The sequence below is a fragment of the Rutidosis leptorrhynchoides genome, chromosome 4, assembly GCF_046630445.1.
Source record: "Rutidosis leptorrhynchoides isolate AG116_Rl617_1_P2 chromosome 4, CSIRO_AGI_Rlap_v1, whole genome shotgun sequence".
Lineage (NCBI taxonomy): Eukaryota > Viridiplantae > Streptophyta > Magnoliopsida > Asterales > Asteraceae > Rutidosis > Rutidosis leptorrhynchoides.
This window is the reverse complement of record NC_092336.1, coordinates 542,751,308-542,763,380: the sequence shown is the minus strand read 5'-3', so window position 1 is coordinate 542,763,380 and position 12,073 is coordinate 542,751,308. Positions and strand designations below refer to the sequence as shown.

General features: G+C 33.3%; 1 protein-coding gene across 1 annotated transcript; it reads right to left on the bottom strand.

Moving 5' to 3' along the window:
* Positions 1 to 3,871: 3,871 nt before the first annotated feature.
* On the bottom strand, positions 3,872 to 4,432 carry LOC139842640 (uncharacterized). Its single transcript, XM_071832756.1, has one exon. The coding sequence runs from the start codon at positions 4,430 to 4,432 to the stop codon at positions 3,872 to 3,874; it is 561 nt and encodes a 186-aa protein (XP_071688857.1).
* Between the last annotated feature and the right edge of the window lie 7,641 nt (positions 4,433 to 12,073).

Here is a 12,073-nt window from a genome sequence, read left to right as displayed (position 1 = left end):
CTTTCTAAATAAGGAAACTTTCCTAACTTCAAAACTTTCTAAAAATAGAACTTTCCAAAAATAGAAACTTTCCAAAAATAGAAACTTTCCAAAAATGGAAACCTGCTAAAAATAGAAACTTTCTAAAAATAGAAAGTGTGTGTCCTTATGCTGTTCCAATCAAACCGATACTTGATGAGTAATGTTCTATGCCTACTTGCAACATGTACAATAGCTATCATACTAAGTCTTGGCCTAAGTTAGTTATTTATTTCGACCTGCTTTATTTATAGGTCGGCGTTGTGATCTTTCTTGATCACTTTACTTTACTTGCTGTTCGCTTGTTTGTGAGATATCTTCAGTTGCTATTTAAGGTGAGTTATAGTCCCGTTTTTACATACTTTTCAAAGTATATTTTTGGGATGTGATTACATGCAGATTTTTATTTACGGTTAGACACAAGTAACCGTTAAATTTAATTATTCATTGTGAGTTGGACAAAAATATTCCCTAGTCTGGTAACTGTAATCATTGGTTTCTACCGGTGAACGCGAATCCTATGGATAGATCTATCGGGTTTGACAACCCCATTTCGAGCTAGTCGCGCTAGCAATTTATAATCGGAATGTTTAGTACTTCGTAATTTGTTGTAGATACACTGTCCAAGTGTATATTTTTATTGTGTTTGGCAAGGGTAAATAAAGGGTTAAGTGGTTACCAGGTGGCTCATTGATAATGGAATAATGTTTAATGTTTTCTAATATTTTTAAATCTTGTGGTCTAAAGTTTACATATTTATTTAAACCTATAATTCACTCAACCTTTGTGTTGACAGTTTACTTGCATGTTTTCACAGGTACTTGAGTTATTTGATGCTTCCGCTGTCGTTAGAAGAGTCTGCATGCATTTGGGCAGATTTTATGAAACTATTTATGAAACTTAAGCTTGCATTCTATTTTGGATAATTTAAATTGTGGGTTTGTTGGCAATGTTTTGTGTCAACTTTTGGTTCATTACTATGGTTGGTTGATTTAAACTACTTAATTGGGTTTGTTTCCTTTTTGGGCAACATTTTGAAATAAAAGAATGCAACTTTGTTTATTTAATTCATTTAAGTCCGATCAAGCTATGGGACCAACTGACGGATCCGTTAAGTGTTTTGACGGGGTCGTCACAGCGCTGAGAAAGTGCGCTGAGCGCACTCCTTGGCGCACTCTACTATTCATGATTTTTGACTCATTTTCGATCCCAGAATTCTCTGATCAAAATTTGGACGAGTGTGCTGAGCACACACCCGTGGCGCACTCCTTGGCGCACTCTACTATTCATCGACTTTTTGACTTGTTTTCGATCTCTGAGTAGTATCATCCAAAATCTTCCATATTTCTTCAATTACACAATGATTCTAACTATTTTTTACAATAAAATGGAATACAAACGAAAATACTATGTTTACACACGAAATAAACAACGATAGAACTTGATATTGCGACTAAAGATATGTCTAATTTGAGCAATATCATCGACGAAGTAAAAATCTGTGAAAGTGAGTTATAGTCTCACTTTTAAAATCTAATATTTTGGGATGAGAATACATGCAGTTTTATAAATGTTTTACGAAATAGACACAAGTAATTGAAACTACATTATATGGGTGAATGATCGAAGCCGAATATGCCCCTTTTGCTTGGTAGCCTAAGAATTAGTAAACCGATCTACTAATTGACGCGAATCCTAAAGATAGATCTATTGGGCCTAACGAACCCCATCCATGGTTGCGGATGCTTTAGTACTTCGATGTTGTTTTATCATGTCCGATGGATTTCCCGGAATGATAGGGGATATTCTTATATGCATCTTGTTAATGTCGGTTACCAGGTGTTCACCATATGAATGATTTTTATCTCTATGTATGGGATGCATATTGAAATATGAAATCTTGTGGTCTATTTTACAATTTGATAAATATATAGGTTAAACCTATGACTCACCAACATTTTTGTTGACGTTTAAAGCATGTTTATTCTCAGGTGATTATTAAGAGCTTCCGCTGTCGTATGCTAATATATGGACAAGATTTGGTGTCAGCATGCATGTATAATATTGTTTAAAACTGCATTCGAGATTTATTTTGTTGTAACATATTAATATTGTAAATCAATATGTATTGGTAGTGTGTAAGTGTGATATTTTTAGATTATCATTTCTGGATAATCTAGGTGGTGTCTTTTTAACCTTGTCGATAAAATAAAGGTTATGGTTTGTTTTAAAAACGAATGCAGTCTTTAAAAAATGTCTCATATAGAGGTCAAAACCTCACAACGAAATCAATTAATATGGAACGTTTATAATCGATATGAACGGGTCATTTCACTTAAATCATACGGAGTGTTAATATAAGCTAATGAGTTAATTGCGTTAAATTTTAAAAAGTCAACAACTCCATAGCAAAACGCGGAAATACACATATATAATATATTGTTAATTTAAGATAACATCTAAATCTTTGATGGGTTATACCTTTTCGTTCGACTCGAGTTGCGCTTCAACGACATCATCGTTAGCCACGAAATAATTTTGTAAAATAAACATAATTAAATACATTGGAAACTGAACCTCGACGCGAAGCGAGGGTTGAAAAACTAGTTTTTAAAAGTTGTTAAGTAGTTTGTTTTTGTAGGTGTTATATTTCAATAAACTCTAATTAAAGTTTTGTCTGTCAAATAGTATTAAAACAAAAACTTATAGAAAGCAAAGTTTAAACTTTATCCTAAGCTACTCACTAAAACACAATCTATTGTTTCAAAAGAATACAATTAGATCATTTTTAACAATGTCTGGCGTGTTGATGTGATGCTGGATGGGGTGGCGTGCTTGATGGGCATGCTAGCAAACTGCTGAATAATAGATAGCGTACTGAGTGGTGTGTTGTTAGATAGGGAGGGGGTATTTTTTATTTCTTTTCCATTGTTTTTGTATTTTTCTTGATTATAATTTATTTTGTTTAATTTAGTTATATTATTATTTTGTAATTATAAAATCAAATTAATTTTATTAAACACACTAAATAAATATTAATGATACGATTACATTGTAAAAAAAAAAAAAAATCCTAAATTACTTTATTTTTATAAATTCCTAGAAATAAAAGATTACAATAATTAAATATTGGGAAAAATTAAAAGATCACAATTAAAAAAAAAAAAAACTAGTTAGTGCGTCGGAAATTTGGTGGAAGATCTCATATATGCTCGGTTAAGTCTGCCCGAAGTTGATTATGCACATTTCTGTCGCGTATTTCCCTAACTAGTGTTGCACGATCAGTATTTTGATTCCTAACAAAAGTCGGTTGATTTTCTCACTCTCTTAGATACTCTTCGTCGGTTGAAGTTATAGCAAAACCGTTATCCTCTTGGATCATAGTGTGCAATAGAACACAACAATATAATATGCGGGACATTTTTTTGGCTTTCCAAGTTCGTCCAGACACACGTAATATATTGAATCTACCTTGAAGAACACCGAATGTGCGCTCGACATCCTTTCGTGCACTTTCTTGAAACCATGTAAACTTTGCAGCTAGCTCATAGGTTGGGGATGAAAAATGCCTTAATTAATGTAGCCCAATCTGGATAAATATCATCAGCGAGATAATAACCGTGTGTGTAGTCATGACCATTTACGGTAAATGGTGCAGGTGGAGCTGTACCGTTCTTAATAAAATCAAACAATGGTGATCGGTTTAACACATTGATATCGTTGTTGGAACCTGCTACACCAAAATAGCTGTGTCATATCCACATATCATACGAAGCTACAACTTAGAGTATAAAAGATGCTTTTTTTTATGCCCACTCGTGAATTGTCTTTGCCATGCGACAGGACAATTTTTTCATTCCCAATGCATGCAATCGATGCTTCCAAGCATTCCTTTAAAACCATGTTTTTCGTGATGTTCATATAATCGTTGAATATCATGAGCAGTTGGGTTCCGTAGATATTTTTGTTGGTACAAATCAGTAACACACAAACAAAATTTGTATAAACACATTAATGATGTTTGCTCACTCATATGCAAATATTCATCAAACATATCCCCCGTTGTACCATATGCCAATTGGCGTAACGCAGATGTGCACATTTGATATATATTAAAACCTTGGCGACCAGTAGTGTCCGGTCTTTGTTTAAAAAAATCAAAGTGCGCGGGCAAAGGATCAAGAGAGCATTCGGATATACCTTGTATGATACGTAGGAATATTTGCGAGCGCATTCGAAAATGTCTCTTAAATTTGTGAGGAGGAAACGTAGGAGTTTCACAAAAATAGTCTCTCCATAGATTACTTCCAGCTCCTTCACGATCTCTATGAAGATACATAAGGGGTGCTCTTGCGGGCCTTTCACTTGGGCCTTCATTAGCTTCTCGATGTAGCTCTTCGGCGTACGCACCCATAGTTTTTAATAACAAATCGTCGTCGTCCGAAGAATCATTGGCAATAACTAAATAAGCATCTGATGTTAAAGCAAAGGGGTACAAAATAGTTATATTTTTGCTACGAAAAAAAAATATTAAATACGATACAATTTTACACAAGTTATTTATTTATTTATGGAGTGGATATACCTAAACCTTGCTACAACACTTATAGGCAGTGTACCTAATCGTACAGTAGTTTAGTTTTTAGTAAGTCCGGTTCGTTCCACAGGGATCTTAGCCAAGTTTAACGCTATATATTTTTAAAACTATAATTGTAAATATGTAAATATATATAAGTAGTATTATTATTATAAAAAGGGGGTTTTTACCGTTTAATGACCGGTTTGTCGATTTTAAAACTTAAGTCGCAGTTAAAACCTAATGTAAAATATTAAAAATAACTTAATTTAAAGCGTAAAGTAAATGACGATAAATAAAATTGCGATAAATAAAAATGCGATAAATAAATTGACAGTAAATAAAAGTTGCGATAATTAAAAAGTACGATAATTAAAATAACAATAAATTAAAGGGCGATAATTAAAAGTGCAATTAAATATGAAATAAAGGAATTATGCTTATTTAAACTTCCGTAATCATGATGTTTGACTTGTTGATTTTAGTTTATTCCCATGGGTTAATTGTCCTTTGTCCTGGATTATTTAATATGTCCTTTGTCCTGGATTATTTAATATGTCCGTCTGGTTTTTGTCCATAACAGTCCATCAGTCATAAATATAAAGTGCGAGTGTCCTCGTCAAATTATCCTTATATCCGAAGTCAAATATTCCAACTAATTAGGGACTTAAACTGTAACAAGGTTTTAATACTTTGTTTAATAATTACACCAGGATATCGACTGCGTGTAACCCAAGGTTTTAATACTTTGTTAACAATTACGCCAAGTGTCCTTGTACATAATTCACCCATGTTTTAATAAGTCCATTAACTATTAATCCATTCCTGTGTCCGGTTAAATGAACGATTATTAGTACTTATAAATATCCCGCCCATCGTGTCCGATCGAGTGTATATGGTTATTTATAGGTACGTCCAATTGTAAATCTTTATATTAAATTAACAAACTATCATTTAATTAAACAAATATAAAGCCAATTAATAGCCCATAGTCTAATTTCCACAAGTGTCGTTCTTTTGTCCAAACCCCAATTATGGTACAAAGCCCAATTACCCAGTCTTAGTATTTAGTCCAACATCATGATTACTTCAATTTAAATAAGCATAATAATAACTTAGCTACGAGACATTAATTTAACAATAAAATTAAACATAACTTACAGTGGGTGTTATTAGCGTAGTGGTACACGGACAGAGTTCTGACTTACAAAACCTTAAAACATTCGACTAACCTAACCTTATTATTATCACTAACTTAAAATTAAAATTACAAATTGAGATTACTAATTGGAGTGATATTTGATACATATGATAAGAGAAGAAAAAGATGTGTATGGTACTCGTTGAATTCGCTGCCTTTTATAGATGTGGCCTGACTTCTGTTGCCATGCGATCGCATGGCTTTAGTGCCTTCTGGCCATGCGATCGCATGGCCTACTTTTCCAGCTCACATGACTTTGTTTTCTTCTTTGTAAATGTTATTTAATAATAATATAATATATAAATAATTTATAGAATTATTTAAATATTATATTATATTCATGTGCATAGTTGACTTGTAATTTTAGCTCCATTGCGTCGCGCGTTGTTAGTTGGCTCAGGTCCCGGTTCCGGATTTTCGAACGTCCTTGCGTACAATTTAATATCTTGTACTTTGCGTTTCGCGTCTTGTACTCTTGTGATTTCGAGACGTTTCTCATCAATAATTTGAACCACTTTGATTGTACTTTGTACTTTTGAGCTTTTTGGTCGTTTGCGTCTTCAATTCGTCGAATCTGTCTTTTGTCTTCACCTTTTATTATTTAAACAAATATCACTTATAAATAGAACAATTGCAACTAAAAGCTTGTCTTTCTTGAGAGATAATGCTATGAAATATATGTTCGTTTTTAGCATTATCAAATATTCCCACACTTGAGCGTTGCTTGTCCTCAAGCAATATAGTCTTGAAATAAAAATACTAGAATCACTTCCTTATTCTTCAAACTTTGTACATCAGTGAATTCTCTACGACGGTATGAACAATGGTATTAACGTTGTAGTTTACAGTCCCATATGACTATGAAAATTTAGATCCTTAAGGAAATTGGATCTTTATGAAAACATTTGATCTTTTTGAAAATTAAATCTAGCTTTTACCCTAGATAAGTTTTCTGGAATAACCCTTCACCGGTGTTTGCAAATTGTTTTTGTGGGTTTGGTGGGTTTCAGATTTGAAAATTTTAGCTCAAAACTTGCGGTTTTGTGTCACCCACTTGCTAACCTTGTATTGGGAAAGCAACATGTCCAGTATACTTGCTCCGTATATTACCTTTCGGTAAACTACCGTTCGGTTGTAAAGGAAAGCGTTGAACAAGCAACTGTTAAGGCAATGTCCCATGACATGCTTTTAATTATGGTCTATAACGTGTCGGATGCAATTACTATCCTTTGTAGGAGCAATAGTAAAGCTCACCCTATAGTTTTTCGGTCTGGCACAAGGTCCTGTCTTCGACCATGCTATGCAACCACCGTTCTTACGGTTGACACCCGATTTGGTTCAGGTGACCTAATGAATTCCAGGTGAATTCCTAGGATTTTACGTTCAATGGTAATGAAAGCATTAAAAATGGGTTTTCAGAAAACAAATCGGTTTGTAATTTTGATCAAAATATTTTCTCGTTCAAGCTCGAGTTTAGATATCATCGAATTCCATGAGTTTGAATTCTCAATCTTTAAAAGTCAATCTCAAGGATTGAGTAATATCAGTCTTAAAAGCTGATTTTTGATCTTTAAGGAGATTATCCTTTCTGGAGATCTGATTCATTACTCTTATCAAGCTAATTTGCATGGCGCCCTCCCCATTTTACGAGACAGATCCTCTCATGGTTAGGATAAGTCTGACCACTTGGCAACCCTGTTTGATGCTGAGGTCCGTGGATTTCCTGCTGATTTTAGAGATGACTTTTCTAGATTTTTCGTCAACCTACAGCTGTTCTGGACGACAACTTCTTGACCTAAATCAAGAAGCGCGTGTCTTTTTCGGAAGACTTTACTTCCTTTTAATGATGGAATTGATTCATCATGTAGATCCATCTTTCTTTCAAATATATTATAAGAAATTGGGTAAAACTAATTAATATTGTCCAAATCAAAAGTATTTTCAATTATTTGTACAAAAATATGTGATATATGTTTTAAATAACTTGGTGAATTTTTCCCACACCTGGCTTTTATTTTCCTTTCTTTGTTTTTTTATTGTCATCTATTCCATTTTAAATGAATTCTAACATTTTGGGTTGTTTCTCAATTTATGTCCTTTCCGAGGTAACAATAATTTCGGTGTTAACACCTAGTTTTATCGCTCATAAATATGTATAAACATGATTTTGAGTTCATTTAATTGAAAATTTTAAAAAATTTTACTAGAATTGGGTAGTCAGTATATAAGACTAGGGCTGTTCTTTATTATCAGAGAGCACTAGATTCTAATACAACTACTGCGTTACTAGTATTTTTAATGGTAACCAAGTGCATAAGTCAAAAAATTTTAAAAATCCGAAAGAATTTAACCCCTTCCCACACTTAAGATCTTGCAATGCCCTCATTTGTAAGAAATCAGTAACAATTTAAATTTTTGAGGGTGATTAGCGTAGAAAAATGATTAAATTTTACCAAAATTTCTAAACATATTGGCGTTTGTTTGTTGAATGATAAATGGTGCACATCATTTGTTCATTCCGTCTTGTTGTTACATCACATTTGTTTTTCGTTTTGTCGTCAAAAGTACTAGCTTTTGCTGAACTTAATGTCAGTCTTTGAAAATGCGCTGTTTTACCATGTTGTGTACAATTGACAATATACATACATACAAATAATAACATGCATGGTAATTTGAAACGGGACTTAACATCCCACTTTCAAATCAAATATGAAATATTAGTACAAAATAATAAAAATATTAAACATTACAATAAAAGTATCACAATATTATATGTTTAAACATAAATAAATAGAAATAATAAAAAGATAAAAATCGTAGAAATCACCAACGGGAACTATATCAATCTGGATAGGGGTTCCAGTTCATGTCGTCGGTCGGGTTCCATGGTTGGTGATAGGTGTACCGGTAGGCCTGGTTAGGGTCGTAGATAGTAAATGGTGGTCTCATCTCGGGTTGGTGTGGAGGATAGTAAGTGGGTCGGGTTGGTACGTAGTGATCCTGAGGTGATAGCCGACTCATGATCTGACGCTGATGATAGTCCCATCTATCATGCTGTCGTTGCCTAGAATGCTCGTACTCATTCCGGGCTTGCCACTTCTCTAACCGACTAAATCTATCCTCGTTTGTCATTTCTACCTCATCTATACGCTGGTAGACGCCAGTCATAGCCTCCCTAATGACATCCCTAATGTCATCTGCTTCCTCCATTTCCTCATCTGAACCTCTCTCTACCTGTGGATGATTACCATCATAGGGTACTGCTTGGTTGCGTCTGCTCTTTAATACCTTAGCACCCTGATAGAACCTCAATCCTAAAGGCTCAACCTGTTCCCTACATACCAAAAGTGGACCCCCTTGATCCCTATCTACACCCAAATACTCTTCAATGAGAGTAACAAAAATACCTCCTCCTATTACTCCCCCTTCCTGTATTCCTTCCACCATCTTAGACAAATAAAAACCAACACAGTAAGGGATATTAACAAAGCCTCTTGGGTCTCGAATACACTTTAGGTAAAATAAATCATGGAAGGTCATTTTCTCCTTGTTGTGACCTCTCTGTGTAATCGAGTTAGCCAGAAATCTATGAATTATACGAAGCTCAGCTCTGTTAATATGTAAGTAGGAGTGTGTTCCTGCCCGCTCAAAAACATTATAATCTGACATACGCCTCCAGACGGCGTTAGCATCAAAATTCCTATCTACCCTTTCACCATGATAAATCAAGTTTGTACAATCGGGTAATAGCAAATCAGCGGGCGTATATATCTGTAAAGCCCTGGCCATGTCCAGCATGGACATCCTGTACATCCTACGGCCAAGTATAAATCTAAGAAAACTTTTATCATCTAACCTATCTACATCCGCATTTAACGCTATAGTACTCATAAGCTTAACACACAATTCCTTATATACAGGCCTACGAATGGTGAATAAACGTTCCCAATCGGGAAAAGAAGAGCTACCATACCTTTGGATCAGTAGCAGTCTAACACGGTTAGCTAGTTGGACCCTTTCCAAAGGATTCCAATCGATTACCCTCGGCACTTCTACATTTTTCGGTACCAGTTTGAATTTGTTACTTTGATATGTTGGGTAATCTTTCCAGCTTCGATCAAATCTCAGATTAGGATGCAACTGTTCTTCATGAATCGTTGGGTGTTGTACTATTGGATGCATCGGAAATACTACGTAGGCATTAATATATTCTAGTTGCGGATCATAATATGGAACGTGTTGATCAGGTTGTTGTTGTTGTTCCTGTTGTTGCTCCTGTTCAGGTTCATATTGCATTTCTGGTTCAGGTTCTGGAGTAGGTTGTCTAGATGATGATGAAGCACCATCAGTATCTCTATTTCTCTGCAAAACACATTAAACACAAAATTTGTGCATCCAAATATGCATTAGTGTTAGCAAAATAACAACTTGAAGCAATTAAAATAACATGTTCAATCAAAATTAAACTTATACACATTTTCACAATTTTATCAATTCTACACTATTTTAAATAAGCATATATGAAAATGTTTACAAAGTTCATAAGCATTCAACTCAAATAACATGTTAAAATAACCATTACTAGTAATTAAACTAGTTTCAAATGGCATTTACATCAATTTAATCAAGTTCATGAATTTTATACCTAAAAAATCCACTTTAATTCTCAAAAATCATGTTTAGGATCAAAGTTTGGATCATTTAGCTACCTAAACATGTTACACAACTTAATTTAGCAATAATTCATGAAAAAAAATCGGCCATAACTTGTTTATATCAAAAAGCCCCAAATTGCTCAAGAACACAAACCCTAGATTTCTAAAATTTTTGAAGTTTTTGGCTTCAAATCATGTTAAATAGCATCAATCTAGATTATACATGCATAATATACTAACAATTTAACTCTAATTACACTAGAAATTAACAAAATCAAATTAGATAAAATATTTGTAAATATCACAAAAATTAAGAAATTTAAGAGTTTAGGGGTGTAATTTTTACCTTCTTGTTGAAAAATCCGAACCTAAGCATGATTAGGGCGGATTGTAGGACGAAATTTGGTTGAATTTGGTGAAAAAATGGCGAATTTAGGAGTGTATGTGTGTATATGCTCGTATGTATATGTGTGTGGTGTGGTGAAGACAGAACACTCGCTGCCTTTTTGTTCCAGACCTGAAATTGGTCCTCGATCGCATGAGGTTGAAGGCCAAACCCCATGCGATCGCATGGGGGTCTGGATTTTATTTTTTTTATAAAAACCTTATACTTTTAAAATATAGATTAATAAATTTTAAAAATTTGTCCCTTTTTAGGAGTGAGGGCGTTTCGGATCATTGTCATAGTCCGTTCCTAGACAAAATTTTAAAATTTGTCATTTTTAAGCGCAGTTTTAAAAGCAAAGATTTTTGGGTTTTTTTTAAAAAAAATGTTTTTGGCATACTTTAATTCAATAAGATTAAAAATAATGATAATAAAAGTTCTCGTCCCTCACTTGGGTAGAGTAATTTCTGTTCAACGACCTAGTTTTCAACTCACGACGGATTTTTAAAAATTAAATTTTTAACTTAGTGAAATAAAGTAAATTTTTGTTTTTAAATTCACACCAAACTTAAATTTAAAATGCATAAAATTAAAAATTCACATTATTAATATTTTAAAAATTCACACCAAATTTATATTATATTTTTGTTTTTATACATATAAACTTATATTAAATATATTAATTTTTCAAATATGTACAAACTTAAATATATTGATTTTAAAAATTAAAAATAAAATTAAAATCTTTTTGGTCTTTTATCCCACTTTAATCAATCAAATATTATCAAAAATATACGCCCCTCTTTTCGGTAAAGTAATTTCGGTTCCATAACCTAGTTTTACTCATGACGAATTTTTGAAATATTTTGGGTTGATTGATTAAAGATATTTATACCTTAAGAATAAACGGTAAATTTCGCAGTGATGTAATAAATTTTTGTATGATATCAATAATTTCGGTTAAGCATACCTAATTTTATTGAATACCAATTTAATACTTTATAGCGAACGATTCAGTGTTTATTATCAAAAGGTTAAAAGCAATAAAAATAAAAACTGTACATACTTACCTGTGAGATAGAATTCTCAGAGACCTGCTTTAGCCGACTCATAGGAGAGTCGTGTGATTTGGTTCTCCATAGCTACGTAAGCATAACCTCGAATCTTCAATATCTTTTCTTCTAAACATATAAACGGTCCTTCTCTGCATAGAGTAACAAATTCGGTATTTGGATATG